This window comes from Hyla sarda, chromosome 1, assembly GCF_029499605.1.
Source record: "Hyla sarda isolate aHylSar1 chromosome 1, aHylSar1.hap1, whole genome shotgun sequence".
In the NCBI taxonomy this organism is placed as follows: Eukaryota; Metazoa; Chordata; class Amphibia; order Anura; family Hylidae; genus Hyla; species Hyla sarda.
Window position 1 is genome coordinate 408,977,593 of NC_079189.1, and position 17,196 is coordinate 408,994,788.

The 17,196-nt window shown below is 41.8% G+C and overlaps 1 protein-coding gene across 5 annotated transcripts in view; it reads left to right on the plus strand.

Moving 5' to 3' along the window:
• Positions 1–17,196, plus strand: part of GAL3ST1 (galactose-3-O-sulfotransferase 1) — a 174,101-nt gene that overhangs the window by 14,692 nt on the left and 142,213 nt on the right. The window contains exon 2 of one of the 5 annotated variants that reach the window (XM_056528653.1): positions 8,384–8,398. The exons of 3 other annotated variants lie outside the window; for them this stretch is intronic. In XM_056528653.1, the coding sequence (XP_056384628.1) occupies positions 8,384–8,398 (15 nt within the window). Of the gene's footprint in view, positions 1–8,381; positions 8,504–17,196 lie in introns of those variants that run through there. One more of the 5 variants, XM_056528654.1, reaches the window with a different exon arrangement.

Sequence of the window (17,196 nt, forward strand, 5' to 3'; positions counted from 1 at the left end):
CAGACCCATCTGCTCTTCTCCATCCTACTCCACTAGACCCCTCTGTCCTCCGCCAACCTCCTCCATCCTACTCCACCAGACCCCTCTGTCCTCCTCCATCCTCCTCCTCCTCCATACTCCTCTGTTCTCCTCCATCCTCCTCCTCCAGACCCCTTTGTCCTTCTCCATCCTCCTCCTCTAGACCCCCTTGTCCTCCTCCAGACCCCTTTTTCGCCTTCTCTGTCAGACCCCTCTTCCTCCATCTCCAGACTCCTCCATCCTCCTCTTCCAGACCTCTCTGTTCTCCCCCATCTTCCAGACCCCTCTGTCCCCCATGTGTCCTCCTCCATCCTCCTTCTCCAGACACCACTTCGTCCTCCTCCTCCTCAAGATCCCTCTGTCCTCCTCCTCCAGACCCCTTTGTCCTCCTCCATCATCCAGACCCCTCTGTCCTCCTCCATCCTCCTCCTTCAGACCCCTCTGTTCCCAGTCCTCCTTCTCCAGACCTCTCTGTCCTCCTCCATCCTCCTCCTTCAGACTCCTCTGTCCTCCTTAATCCTCCTTCTCAAGATCCCTCTGTCCTCTTCCTCCAGACCCTCATGTCCTTCTCCATCCTCCAGACCCCTCTGTTCTCCCCCATCCTCCTCCAGACCCCACAGTCCTCCTCCGTCCACATCCTCCAGACCCCTCTGTTCTCCCCCATCCTCCTCCTCCAGACCCTTCTGTCTTCCTCCATCCTCCTCCTTCAGACTCATCTGTGTCGTGCAGTAATAACTCGATTATGAATTATTGTCATAAAAATATTATGAAAAATGTAAAAATTTTAAAATTATTACAAATATCAAAATTATGACCTGGTGAATTGTAGACAAAGCCAAACAATACAATTCACATCTGAGTTTGACTATATTTCCTCAGATATAAACAAGTTCTTTTTAGGGCGGGACGACATTAACGCTTAAGGATGTAGCAATATACAATAATACACAGTTATTATAAAAGTATGCAGATTTATTGGTTATAAAGTTATAAACATAAATGTGTAACAAACACAATGATATATGCAAATGATATAATGCGGGTCAACGGCCACGACCCTTGGCTAATGGCACGCGGCATTGATCACGGTGCCGTGCACTATTAACCCGCGTCTAAAGTGAAACTAAAACGTTGCAGGTTAGCTCAGGGAGCTGTTGGGGATCGCGGCATCCCAAACAGCTTACAGAACAGCTGGAGGGTCCCTACCTGCCTCCTTGCTGTCCGATCGCCGAATGATTGCTCAGTGCCTGAGATCCAGGCATGAGCAGTCAAGCTGCAGAATCAGCGATCAATGGTTTCCTATGAGAAACCATTGAACGATGTAAAAGATCAGTGTGTGCAGTGTTATTACCCCCTATGGAAGCTATAACACTGCAAAAAAAAGTGCAAAAAAAGGTGAAGATCATTTAACCCCTTCCCTAATAAAAGTTTGAATCACCCCCCTTTTCCCATTTAAAAAAAAAAACTGTAAATAAAAATAAACATATGTGGTATCGCCGCGTGCGGAAATGTCCGAATTATAAAAATATATCATTAATTAAACCGCACGGGCAATGGCGTACACGCCAAAAAATTCCAAAGTCCAAAATAGCATATTTTTGGTCACTTTTTATATCATGAAAAAATGAATAAAAAGCGATCAAAAAGTCTGATCAATACAAATCAGTACAATGGTACCGCTAAAAATTTCAGATCACGGTGCAAAAAATGAGCCCTCATACCGCCCCATACGCAGTAAAATAAAAGGAGTTATAGGGGTCAGAAGATCTTAAACGTATACAAAAATCTTAAACGTATACATTTTCCTGCATGAAGTTATGATTTTTTCCAGAAGTATGAAAAAATCAAACCTATATAAAGTAGGGTATCATTTTAATCGTATGGACCTACAGAATAAAGAGAAGGTGTCATTTTTACCAAAAAATGTACTGTGTAGAAACGGAAGCCCCCAAAATTTACAAAATGGCGGTTTTTTTTTTTTTTCAATTTTGTCTCACAATGATTTTTTTTCCTTTTCACCGTAGATTTTTGGGTAAAATGACTGATGTCATTACAAAGTAGAATTGGTGTCGCAAAAAATAAGCCATCATATGGATTTTTAGGTGCAAGATTGAAAGAGTTATGATCATGCCCCCTCCCATAGACTTGCATTGAGGGGCGGAGCGTGATGTCACACGGGGCGGAGGCGTGACATCACATGCCGCCGACCCCGTGGTCGCCAGTAATCAGACCCGGAGCAAACATGCTCCGGCGACTGATTTTAACTGGGGTGCTGCGTGCAAGATCACAGGGGTCCCCAGCGGCGGGACCCCTGCGATCAGGCATCTAATCCCTAAGATGTCTAAGCGCTGGAGTACCCCTTTAAGGGGTTAATTGACTATATATAGTAGAACAATACATGTGAGTAGTAAGTAACTTGTTACAATAAAACAAAAGGTACTACTAGGTTAGGATATCATACAATAAAAAGGTTACATATCACTCTGTCCAGAGGAACCTCATGATATCAAGATGGGCAATATCTAATCATAGACATATAAATATGGAATGTTGAATACACTCCCCGCCCCCTTCTAACCAACTACATATCACATGACTCCAAGAATGGGCAAATGCATCTAAGGATATAAAAAGGGAAGAACTACGATATACTTCCACCCCATTCTGGACTATTTTCTAAACATGACTTTGGTAAGACATTAAGACAAATAGCAGAGTTGTATGATCTCGCTAGGAGGAGGAACTTGAAGCAAGTTTCCTATGTGGGAAATATACTTATAACATTTAGTTTGGAGAGTAGGAATTCTAGCAATGACTAAGCAATTATTTAAAGGGGTACTCCGGTGGAAAACTTTTTTTTTTTTTAATCAATTGGTGCCAGAAAGTTAAACAGATTTGTAAATTACTTCTATTAAAAAATCTTAATCCTTCCAGTACTTATTAGCTGCTGAATACTACCAAGGAAATTATTTTCTTTTTGGAACACAGAGCTCTCTGCTGACATCACGAGCACAGTGCTCTCTGCTGACATCTGTCCATTTTAAGAACTGTCCAGAGTAGGAGAAAATCCATATAGCAAACATATGTTGCTCTGGACAGTTCCTAAAATGGACAGAGATGTCCGTAGTGAGCACTGTGCTCATGATTCAGCAAAGAGCACTGTGTTCCAAAAAGAAAACCATTTCCTCTGTAGTATTCAGCAGCTAATAAATACTGGAAGGATTAAGATTATTTAATAGAAGTCATCTACAAATCTGTTTAACTTTCTGGCACCAGTTGATTTAAAACAAAAAATGTTTCCACCGGAGTACCCCTTTAATGCTTTGTTAGATTATGAGTCTTGATTCTTTTGCAGGTAGAATGAAGTTTCGTAATATCCTAAAACTATAATCTCAATATGGAGATAATTAATTATTTTATTAAATTAATTTATTCGCCAGTCTAAATGGTATAATTCCATCTACATTATCCAAATTAGTCTTAATTAAATAGAATACAATTTTTGTGTCTCTTACCAAGTCTATGTAAGAACCTTGTTTCTGGTCCTAGGAAAGCTGAACTGAAATCTTTGTGGATAGCCATTGGTCTGGTACCGTGTGATCAGTCCGGCTTGCTTGGATCTCACATGGCTGTTCCACCTTGTTGGACCTCTTTCCTGTGTGTGGGAGAGAGTTATTTGTCTTTTTTCCCCCTTGTCTCCCTTCCTTTGTGTCTTTGTGTCCTAACATCTGGTTTACCAGACTTTTTAATTAGTTAGACACACCTCCCTAAATTGGAATTCCCCAATGAATGTAGGTTGGGCGTGTACATATGGTAATGACTATGTCATCACTATAATACCCAGAGTGCATTGAGCATATCACCCATAATGCCTTTCCTGTCTCTGTAATGTCAACTACCCATACACTAGGGGGTGCTATTGCATAAGCAATTAGTGTCATTACCATTAATGGTTAACTGTCAATAACTGGTCTTAAACCCACATTCCACACTTGAAGTATGGATTATTTTTGACATATATAAGAAATTAAAACCTGGATTCTCACAGACAGCTTGGGGCCTACCTAAACATCCAAATTTATTAGAGATAAGAATACCATTGAGGTCTCTTTCACACAGACGTGTGAATCTCTCTCTGTATCTAGTCACATGGGTAATTAATTGTTAGTCAGAATAACATTCACAAGACTGGCAAACTAGCCCTCTTATCTGTCTTATCTTATCAGCCATAAATATCTAAAGAGACAACAGGTATTCTTTTCCCATACAACATGGTGGACACATCATGCTATTATTCTATTAAACATAGTGATTCATTTTTGGGTCCTACAATAAGTACGACATCTGTCCTCCATCCTCCCCCTCCAGACCCTCTGTCCTCTTCTGTCCTCCTCCTCCTCCAGTCCCCTCTGTACTCCTCCATCCTCCTCCTCCAGAGCCCTCTGTCCTCCTCCATCCTACTCCACCAAACCCTTCTGTCATCCTCAGTCATTCCCCTCCAGAACCCTCTGTCCTCTTCCATCCCCCTCCTCCAGACCTCTCTGTCCTCCTCCACCAGACTCCTCTGTTTATCTGTGTCCTCCTCCAGAGCCCTCTGCCCCCCCCCCCCCCACCCCTAAGTTTTTCTTCTGGCTCCTTAGTTAAACCCCCCCCCCCACCCAACTGTCCGCCTGACTCCTCTGACCCCCCCAAACCCCTAACTCCTCTCTAGTATGAATGATGTGTGTATGTATAATAGATGAGTGTATGTATAATGGATATATGTGTATGTAGAATAGATGAATCATACACACATAAATAAATACACAATAGATAAATCATACACACATCTATCATACATATACACATCTATAATACATACACCAGTCATATACACATCTATTATACTTAGTGGTTTGGGGGAGGGGGACTGACTCCCATCTTTTGTGCTGCAGTATACTTTGCCTGCCTCAGCTTCTTCCGTGACCCTTCACCCTTCAAGAGAGGTATGAACACCTCGGCGCCAGGAGTTGTGAGCAAGGCCACCTCGGGCTAGAAGCAGACGTGCGTGCCTGCACAGGGCACGTATGCTTCCAGCAGCCACTGCGTCTGCTCCTTTTCTGACCGGCAGTGTCCCTGTGAGCAGAACGTCCGGAGCCGCAAAATAAAAAAACGTTTTTTATGTTGCAACGAGGAAGACGGCCCACTGGATGGCCCGGTGGCCAGTCTGGCCCTGTCGTGTACATTATATATATATATATATATTGTAAGGATTCCTCCTTGGGAATTAGCTCTGGGATAGCCTTGGTCACTTGCCACGGGACACGTTCCTCACAATAACACCACAGACCACAGTTCCGCATACAAGTCTGGCTCCTTGCCAGATTTATTTCCACAGGTTGCAGGTAAAACAAAACATAAACAGGAACAAAATAAAGTCCTAGACCGTCTGGTCACTGACTACACATATCAGCATGCCCTGACTACAAACTGGTGAGCTACCCTCAGCCAGTTAAACGTGTCTCCTGCAACCTGTTACTCACAGTTCACACCACTTCGCAGCGCCTTCTGCGTGTTACCTAAACAGGGCCCGTGTGTCTCCCCCTCTAACAGCCAGCATACTGTTTCCCAGGGACAGCCCCAACTATTCTGTTTCCTTTCCTTTTAAACACACTTCCCCTTCCTGATACCTTAATAATCAGGCCACATGTGGATTCTCCAGAGTTAGCAAGGGAAATACACCCTTTCCTTGCCACACTGCCACAATATATATATATATATATATATATATATGTTCACATCTAAGAAGGCAAACAGATAAAATTAGTGGGATTTCTAGAGAGCTTGCAATTTTTTTTTTAATATTTTGCAGGCCAATAATAAATCTGCCACATTTTGTAACTCTTTTAGCCTCACTCCATGATCTATGTAGTTTTCAAGACTGAAGTAAACCGTGAAAAGTGTGTAAAACACATAATAATAATTTGTCACAATACTGGTGCATCTTTCTTAGTAATCCCACCCCCCCATCCAATCATTAAATATAATAAAAACTAAATATGTGAATTCTTTATATTTGAGATATGCCCATCCCATGCTTTGTATGCACTGTAGTTATATAAAGAAATGGTCTTTATGGCATGCTTGCAGGTAAAGTCAAAGCATAACATGAGCAACTGGAACCCCTCTATTCCCCAGTGAAAAAAAGTCAATATAGAAAAGATACACAGATATATGGATGGATTTAGTACATTCTATTTGCCTTTAGTGAGAGAATTCAAATGTTAGCAAAAAATTGCATGAAGGAGCATGGTTAGGAATAGTGCTATCATGAGGAGATCCCAGAGGTACACTGACCTTATTGAGCCTTACCTCATGCCCCACAGTGCATTGACCTTGGGAGAAGAGTTTTTAACTAGCTAAAAAAAAAAAAAATACAGTTCTCAGTGGTTTTGTGTCATAACTATTGCTGCTTGTCTGTAGTATTCAGACTGCTCATCAGTCTCTGGTATATTTGGTAGGTGCCATGCCTGTTTTAAGCCTGTGGTTTATATACTACCGCCTTGGTTTCTGAATTCCTAGTAGTGGGGCCCTTGGTTAGAGGGACAGTTACGGTACTTTTCAAATGTATTTCTTCCATTGTTTTAATGTTTGGCATTAAAGCATCAGATGCATATTAACAGGGTCCTGATCAGGTAACACCAGTAACATATGCTAAAGATGTGTGAAAACGTGTTGCTTGGAACCCTGTTTGTAGCTTTACAGTTGTAAAATAGGACAGTCTGCTTATTCATTTTGAAGAACTAATATAAGGCTTCTGTGTCCTTTCATATTTTTGCTACTGAACTTTTTGCAGACAGATGTCAGAGTGTTTTAGCTATAATAGGATTTTCCTATATTTAAAAAGGAGACACATTTTTAAATAAATACAGCTTATTTAATTTAACATTAAATGTACTCTTTTATATACATTATGTGAAAATGTTATTACAGATCTTTTAAGTAGTACCTCTTACATATTATGTAGAGAAATTTCCATGCTTGAGGGTTGTAGCAGATTTTTCAGTTTTTTGGAAAGTATCGATATGCTATTGTCTAGAGAAATGCTAGTTTTCGGAAATAGCCAACTTTAAAAGGGCACTGTCATGAACTTTTTTTTGATATGTTGTAGTACATATTTACTACAACATATCTCTAATACATTTTCATTATTTTTTTATTTTTTATTAAAATGCTTTAATTAACTTTTGAAACTCAGCCACTAGGGGTCTCCCTACTAGTGGCCGGCTGCAGGCTGGCGTGACGTCACGCCTGAATTCGGACTAATGCCGGCCGGGCATCGGTCCTAATTCATTCAGCCTGCGCTCGTTCCCTGCCTGTCAATCAGACAGGCAGGGAGCGAGCGCATTGGCTCCCTGGACGGCTGGCCACTCCTCCTGCACATGACGCCGCCGCTGCTGCTGCCCCTGCACGCTGGACTGTCTGGCAGTATGTACGGATCTATTTTAGGGGAGAGCGGGGGTTGGGGGAGAGTGGGGATTGGGGGTTGGGGGAGAGCGGGGTTCGGCATATTAAACACGGGGGGGGGGGGGGAAGGGATCGTGGAACAAACCGAGGGAACGGGGTAGCACCGCGCTGCGCCCATGGCCCTGACTAATTGTTTTCTGCACAGGGTGCCTCCAGCTGTTTCAACACTACAACTCCCAACTTGCCCTGACAGCCAATAGATGTCAGGGCAAGCTGGGAGTTGTAGTGGTGAAACAGATGGAGGCACCCTGTGTAGATGAACTAAGGGCAGAAGTTTTGGCCCCAGCAGGCATCAGTGACATGGTGCCTGCTGGGGAAGTCTGTCTGGTAGTGAGCACATTACCAGGCAGACAAAAAGTAATTTTAAACATAGTAAAAAAAAAAATTAAAAGCAGGGAGGGGGTTAGGGATAGATGGGTAATAGGCAGGGATAGAAAAAAAAGGATGGTGGGAGCTACTCTTTAAACTCACTGTTGCACTGCATTAAATTATTGAGTTTACTTTGGCCCTAATTCTAGTCACCACAACTCATAAGTAAATCCGGAGCATTGTAGAAATACATCTGGAGAATCTTTTATCATAATTCTGTAATGTACTGTTCTTCTGTTATTCTGGGGAGTGTCCTTACAAAACCATTGTCTTCACTAATTGGACAGTGTTAGAGTGTGTAAATGTAGGGGAATGGAATGACATTCATTTCTAAGGATAGATGTCCCTTAATTGTTATTTTGTGAAGAAAAAAAGTATTGTTCCAAAATAGACATGTGAGCTGACAGTTCGTCTACCACCTATGCCTGTGAAAGCTGAGTGGGTGAAATGTCAATTTCTTACTCTTCTTTTCACATTTCTATATTTGCAGATGACACCAAACTGGGTAAGGTGATCACCACAGAGGATGATAACATAATATTACAGAGGGATCTGGGGAAGCTGGAGGCTTGGGCACAGACATGGCAAATGAAGTTTAATGTGGAGAAATGTAAGGTTATGCACTTGGGTCATAAAAAGAAATGTACTATGTGCTAAATAATCAAAATGTCAAACTGCTACCGAATAAGACTTGTGGGTACTGGTTGACAGTAAACTCTACTTTAGTGATCAGTGCCAGGCAGCGGTTACCAAGGATAACAAAGTCATGGGATGTATCAAGTGACAAGGATATAGTTTTGCCACTGTATAAATTACTAGTCAGACTACATGTGGAGTATTGTGTCCAATTCTGGGCACCTGTATATAAAAAGGACATGACTGAACTGGAGAGGGTGCAGAGGATGGCGACAACGATAATAAATGGTGTGGGAGGATTACAGGACCAAGACAGGTTATCAAGCTTGGGGTTATTTAGTTTAGAGAAAAGACATCTTAGGGGCGATCTGATCACAATGTACAAATATGTGAATAGACAGTACTGAGATTTTTCTAGTGGCCTTTTTATTCCTAGACTAATAACCATGACGAAGGGGGCATCCACTACATCCAGAGGAAAGAAGGTTTCCCCATCAGCACAGACAGAGATTCTTTACTGTAAGAGCAGTGAGACTATTGATCTCTCTGCCACATGATGTTGTGATGTCTGACTCCATAAACAAGTTCAAGGGGGGCCAAGATGTTTTTCTAGAGAGTAATAACAGCACAGGTTATGGATACTAGATTTATGGAGATAGAACATTGATCCAGGGATTTATTCTGATCGCCCTATTAGGGTCGGGAAGGAATTTTTCCTCTTTCATGGGGCAATTGGCATCAGCCTTGTGTTTTTTTTTATTTTTTTTGCCTTCCTCTGGATTAACACAGTAGGGTTTTAGGTTGAACTCGATGGACTCTTGTCTTTTTCAACCTTACAAACTATGTTACTATGTAGGGTACTTTCACACGTACAATATCTGCTGCATATTTTTGCTGAATAATTAATGCAGCTGATTTTGCTACTTATTAAAGGGGTACCCGGCGCTTAGACATATTATCCCCTATCCAAAGGATAGGAGATAAGATGCCTGATCGCGGTAGTCCCACCGCTGGGGACCCCCATGATCTTGCACGCAGCACCCTGTTAAAATCAGTACCCGGAGGACGTTCGCTCCGGGTCTGATTACTGGCGATCACAGGGGCCCCGTGATCACCAGTAATCAGACCCGGAGCAAACGTGCTTCGGGGACTGATTTTAACAGGGTGCTGCGTGCAAGATCACGGGGGTCCCTAGCGGTGGGACCCCCGCGATCAGGCATCTTATCTCCTATCCTTTGGATAGGGGATAAGATGTCTAAGCGCCGGAGTACCCCTTTAACTTCAATGGGTAGCAAAATCAGCTGCAGAAAATATGCAGCAGATTCTGTACGTGTGAACGTACCCTTGAAGAAGTTTTTTCTTAATTGCATAGGGGATAACTAGCTGATCAATGTCCAACTGCTGGGATACATAAACACAAAAGTGAAATATCCTCTGGAATGGACGGAGTGCATCAAGTGTGTGTAGCCGTTCATTCTCCATGGGGCTTCCGATCAGCATGATGCACTCTGTGCATTCCACCTCTGTTCTCATGATAAGTGGGGTCTCATCGTTCCTTTGGATAGGGTAAGATGGAAATACCTCTTTTGTCCTCAGACATGATAAATCTGGGCCACAGTGTTCTTAATTCCTAACTTTGTTTACTTGCTTATTTTGCTACCATTTAGCATTTTTGGGTGGGTGGTCATCTCGAAGAGGTTTCACTGTATTTATATTCCTTGTGCCAACAAAAGGGCTGGTCTCCTTTTGCAGAACTGGCACCATGAAATGTTCCTATATTATCAGACCTCCTATTCCTTATTCTGTCTCATGAACAGAGAGAGACCTTTATCATTTTGTCTTATTTCTTGTTCATTTGTATGTATTGTGTTTCCATTTTAGTCTAGATTCACACCTGTTTCATTGTTTCATTACTGTCTATTTAATTTTCTTGTATGTAAAAACCTGGTCAACTATGCTATTGTGCAAAAAAAAAAAAAAAAACCTGAGCCGTTGTGGCCCATTTATTTAAATTTTTTTTAAATATATATAAGTATTTTTTATTTATATAAGTATGTAAGTCAGTGGGAATGCGATTATGCTTTATGTAATCCATCTTTATTATCCATTAACATCTGTTTTTTCCTATAAAACGCATGTTAGACAGCAATAATGCGGTGTAAATGTACTCTTAATTGTTTGGGTTTTCCACAGTTGTAAAGTGTAGTGGAATATGTTGGTGCAAAAGTAATAAAGATTATGTTTGGAATTTATCCTTGTAATTACACAGCTTTTTAATGTAAATTTCCCATAATATGCGCAAAAAAGTGATTTGGTTACTGATCATATGCAATTTTTTCCTTTTTATTAGCTATTCATGGCAATAGTACACCTTTTTGATAAGTATGTGGGAGAAACACGTGACATACGCACAGGCAAACGGTGGTAAAACCTATGTGATTTAGACATGCGATTATAAATTTCTCCCTATTATTATGTGAAAACGATTTGGCTATGTTGGAGAACAGAAATGAATATTTGCTATGTATGTTAGATTTCTATTACTTTCATTAGCTCTGGTCATTCATAAGCTATTACATAATGCAATGTCAATATTAGGACAGGTGATGTATATTTTACAATTGAAAAGAATAGCAGTAGTAGTTGTTTGTGACATACACATAAGAGAGCTTTTGTAAGTCTATAAGAACACATAACAAGTCTGCCCAAGTCTCATACCATTTAACCCCTAGAAGACACAGGGCGTACCTTTATGCCCTTGCTGATTGGGGCTTAAAGGAGTACTGTGGTGCAGTAAAACTTATTCCCTATCTAAAGGATTGGGAATAAGTTTTAAATCGCAGGGGGTCATACCGTAGCTAACAGCTACAAAAATAGTTGAGGAAATTCATTAAAACCTGCACAGAAGAAAAGTTGACCAGTTGCCCATTGCAACCATTTAGATTGCTTCTTTTAATTTTTAGATGCCTTTTTTTCAAAAATGAAAGAAGCAATCAGATTGGTTGCTATGGGTAACTGCACTCTTCCTTTACACAGGTTCTGATAATTCTCCTTAAGTATTCCTTTTAATTTACACTACCTTCTAAAATATCTTTTCATCCATTGAAGTTACCCTTTTTGTATGGGCAGCGCTTATTATAATTTGAAAATTCTATTGGGGAGACTTATCATACTGCCTTATACTAAGATGTACAAGAAGGTTGCTCAGATAACGCTAACTGGGTGCTACTAAGTGTACCAAAGTTATAAAAAGAACAGTAACAATCAGGGCACACCCTAAACACAATAGACACAATGATCAGTTCTATTGTTAACCCCTCCAGGAAGAAGGGCGCACAGGTATGCCCTTGCTTCCTGGGACCTGTACGCTCTCGGAATTTCCCTTCACCGCCGGTAAACGGGTGGTGAACAGAATGGGATGCCTGCTGTCAGGCATATCCTGTGCCAGTGCCTAGGACCCCCCCCACCCCCATGTCTGTGATCGCTTCAATTCTGGGTCATACTGGTTTCTGGTGACCCAATGACCTGGAAGAAGAGGGTGATTGGTGGTGTTGTGAGTGCCATCAGGCATCTCTTAGTGCAGGGACAGTCTTTATTAAGTTAGGGAGAGGTAGGTGTGTTAAAAAAAAAGTTAAAAAGAAAAGGTAAAAAATTTTTTTTTGCAGCTGACCCCCTGATAGGTGCCCAAGGGTCCTTTAGCTGCATGACCCAGGCCTAAATAGGACACTGAAGTCTGCCCCCTATGTTTTTTGAGGTGCAGACCATTTTTCCCCCCATAATGGTGTGTGATTGTAAATCGCACACCATTATATAGTGCACATACATATAAACTCTCCCCCCCCCTACACACACCCCCCTACCCAGCCACAACCTCCCCCCACCACCTCCACACTAGTCCGAGGGACACTGCTGCCCATACTAGTTGTCCAACCCCCCAGACAAGTTTACCGGTGAACCTGTCTGGAGAGCCCCAGAGGACTTTCAGCCTGAGATTCCTGAGTTTGTTGGCGACTCAGGAATCAAGATTAAAATTGTCGGGTTCACTGAAATGGATTTGTATAGTTATTATTTCAGTGACACCTTTGTCAATCTTAGTGGAGCAGACAAACTTTTACGCCCAACAGTTTTTTGCCCACCACTTAGATTCCGTGTTGGCTAGGCCCAATGGATGGTGCGCTGTCAGTGCAGCCGAAATGAGGATGTTTTGGGGCCTCATGCTACACATGGGCTTAGTCAAAAAACCCAGTGTCAGGCAATACTGGAGTGGGGACGTCCTCTACGACACCCCGCTTTACAGTATGGCCATGACACATGGATGTTTTGAGGCCATACGTAAGTGCCTGCATTTCGCTGAAAATGCAGCATGTCCCCCCAAGGTGATCCTGCCTATGACCCCCTGTACAGAATCAGGCCGGTCATTGATCACTTTGCGGCCAAATTTTTGGAGGCCTATGTACTCCAAAAGGAAGTCTCTATTGATGAGTCTCTGATTAGTTTTAAGGGGAGACTCATCTTCTGCCAAGCCAATATATCCCATCTAAGCAGACGAGGTATGGTGTGAAACCCTACAAACTTTGCGTGAGTACCTCAGGGTACACTTACAAGTTTAGAGTATACGGTGGACGGGATTCCCCAGAATGTTCCCCCACTCTGGGTGTTAGTGGGGAAACTCGTGTGGGACCTTTGCACCCACTGCTGGAAAAGGGTTACCAGCTTTAGGTGGATAACTTTTATACCAGTATCCCTCTTTTCACTGCTGCTGCGCTGTGAATGACAAAGCCTGGCATGGCCAGACTTTATCAATCGAGCGCAGAGCGCACAGATCAATATGGTTCTATCGAACCATATTAATCTGTATGAGCAATGAAATGATCCCTCCTAAAAGTCCCCTAAGGGGACTAAAAGTGTGGAAAAAATAAAATAAAAAAAAGTTTAAAAACACACACATTAACCCCTTCATTAAAAGTTTAAGTCACCCCCCCTTTTCCCAAATTCTATATAAAAAATATGTAACCATAATAAAAATAAACATATGTGGTATCACCGCGTGTGTAAGTGTCCAAACTATAAAAATATATCAATATTAATTAAACTGCATGGTCAATGGCGTACGCACAACAAAAAATTCCAAAGTCCAAAAAACTTATTTTTGGTCACTTTTTATATAATGAAAAAATGAATAAAAAGCGATCAAAAAGTCCGATCAATACAAAAATGGTACACGGCACAAAAAATGAGCCCTCATACCGCTCCGTACACATAAAAAAAAAAAGTTATAGGGGTCAGAAAATGACAATTTTAAACATATAAATTTTTGTGCATGTAGTCATGATTTTTTCCAGAAGTAAGACAAAATCAAACCTATATAAGTAGGGTATCATTTTTAACGTATGGACCTACAGAATAAAGAGAAGGTGTCATTTTTACCGAAAAATGTTCTGCGTAGAAACGGAAGCCCGCCAAACTTACAAAATTGTGTTGTTTCTTGAATCTTGTCGCACAATGATTTATTTTTTTGCTTTCGCGGTAGATTTTTGGGTAAAATGACTGATGTAATTAAAAAGTAGAATTGGTGGTGCAAAAAATAAGCCTTCATATGGATTTTTAGGTGCAAAATTGAAAGGGTTATGATTTTTAAAAGGTAAGGAGGAAAACCTTGCTTCCTTAAAGGGTAGCTCCCACCATCCTATTTTTTTTTTCTGTCCCTGCCGATTGCCAATCTATCCCTAACCCCCTCCCTGCTTTTAATTTTTATTTTTTACTATATTAAAAATGCTTTTTGTTTGACAGGCAGTGTGCTCACTACCAGGCAGACTTCCCCAGCAGGCACCACGTCACTGATGCCTGCTGGGGGGGGGACTTCCGCCCTTAGTTCATCTACATAGGGTGCCTCCAGCTGTTTCATCACTACAACTCCCAGCTTGCCCTGACATCTATTGGCTGTCAGGGCATGCTGGGAGTTGTAGTAATGAAACAGCTGGAGGCACCCTGTGTAGATAAACTATTAGTTACATGCGGCGCTAGCCCGTCCCCTCCGTCTCTCCCCCCCCCCCCCGCGCGCCATACCCCGTTCCCTCCATCACAACACCCCCCTCCTCCCCCCATTACACTTACTGCAGAGTCCAGCAGCGGGCGTGCAGGGACAGCGGCGGTGACGAGGCGGAGGCGGCGGCGATGTGCGGGAAGAGTGGCCTCCCAGCCAGTGGCCGGGGAGCCAATGCGCTCGCTCCCTGCCTGTCTGATTGACAGGCAGGGAGCGAGCACAGGCTGAATGAAAAATGACCGATGCCCGGCCGCATCGGTCCTTTTTCAGGCGTGACGTCACGCCAGGCTGCAGCCGGCCACTAGGAGGGAGACCCCTAGTGGCCGGTTTTCAAATGTAAATTAAACAATTTTAATAAAAATAAATAAATAAAAGTATATTAGAGATATGTTGTAGTACATAAGTACTACAACATATCAAAAAATAAAGTTGGTGACAGTGCCCATTTAAGGGGTTAAAAAAGTAAAAACATGTCAACATTATGATGCAAGATAAAGTAGACATATTAGGAGGGATTTATCAAAGGATTTAGATGTTTTTTCCCGTCTAAAATTGTCACACAGAATGTCACAAATACGTGCAACTTTTTCTTTAGAGAATTTTTAGTACATGATGCATTATAAACTATTTTAGATGTAAAAATGCATTGGTGCTGAATTTATCAATTGCGACTTTTTGGCGAAAATTAGCATCGGGCGAAAATACGCTGAAGACCATACTGAAGCAGGTTTAAATACAGTCTAAACCGTAGATCCCGAAGTCCGGTCACAGACTTTATCAGAAGAAGCGTGCGATTTTTGATAAATTAGGCACACAATAGACCGGCCTAACGCTCTGTAGTTTGGTCTATATTTATGCAGGAAATTGACAGCTTTGATAAATCAGTGCATCATTTATTTAGCATGTCTATTTTCCTTACAAGCAGAGAGTTTCAAAGTTAGAAAAATGCTAATTTTTCCAATTTTTCATAATTTATTTATTTTTTCACAAAGAAATGATGCAAGTATCGACAACAATTTACCACTAACATAAAGTAGAATATCTCATGAAAAAACAATCTCAGAATCAGTATGATAAGTAAAAGTATCCCAGAGTTATTAATGCTTAAAGTGACAGGGCTCACATTTGCAAAAAATGCTCTGGTCCTTAATCTCCTTAACAACATCGGACGTAAAAGTTATGTCATGGTGCGGTGGTACCTATGTACATGACCGCCATCACCAGACCGGCTGCTATCAGCAGCCAGGGACCCGCCAGTAACCTTCACTGCCTCCGTACAGCAGTGTTTCCCAAGCAGTGTGTATCCAGCTGTTGAAAACCACAGCTCTCCAGCATGCCCAGAGTGTAGTTTTGCTGGGAGTTGTCGTTTTTCTATATCTGTATGCTCATGCTTGGGAAATACAGCCATACACTGAGTGATCTCGGCCTCCAGCTCACCTCCTCCCCCTGCCGAAGGACCAGAGTGCAATAGAACAGATGGTTATGGCATGACAGGCAGGTTACATAGGTAGCACTATAAATACTGTGCCCTGAACCCTGCCAATCATCAACCCCCCCCCCCCCCGTGGGTTCTAACCCTGTACTGTTCTATAATTGCATATTGACCATGTACTGTGTATTATTCCTATACTATGACATCACTGTGTGTGTTGCCCCAGTGTTGTGATATCACTGTGTGTATTATCTCTGTACTGTAACATCACTGTGTGTATTCTCCTTGTACTGTGATATCACTGTGTATATTATCTCTGTACTGTAACATCACTGTGTGTATTCTCCTTGTACTGTGACATCACTGTGTATATTATCTCTGTACTGTGACATCACTGTGTATATTATCCCTGTACTGTAACATTACTGTGTGTATTATCCCTGTACTGTGATATCACTGTGTGTATTATCCCTGTACTGTGACATCACTGTGTATATTATCCCTGTACTGTAACATCACTGTGTGTATTATCCCTGTACTGTGACATCACTGTGTATATTATCCCTGTACTGTAACATCACTGTGTGTATTATCCCTGTACTGTGACATCACTGTGTATACTATCCCTGTACTGTAACATCACTGTGTGTATTATCCCTGTACTGTGACATCACTGTGTATATTATCCCTGTACTGTAACATCACTGTGTGTATTATCCCTGTACTGTGACATCACTGTGTATTATCCCTCTACTGACTTCACTGTGTGTATTCTCCCTGTACTGTAACATCACTGTGTATATTATCTCAGTACTGTAACATCACTGTGTGTATCCTTGTACGATGACATGACTGTGTATTATCCCTCTACTGTGACATCACTGTGTGTATTCTCCCTGTAATGTAACATCATTGTGTGTATTACCCCTGTAGTATGACATCACTGTGTATTATATACCTGTACTGTAACAAAATTCGGTGTAAAATCCTTGTACTGTGATATCATTGGGTGTATTATCCCTGTGTTGTGACATCACTGGCTGTATTATCCCTGTATTGTGACATCATTGGGTGTTTTATCGCTGTACTGTGACATCACTGGGCATTGTTATATTTTATATGTAGGGGGCACAGGGCAGGAGGCATGATTACTATATGTGAGGGGCACACAGTGTTTTGCATTTCAGAGGTA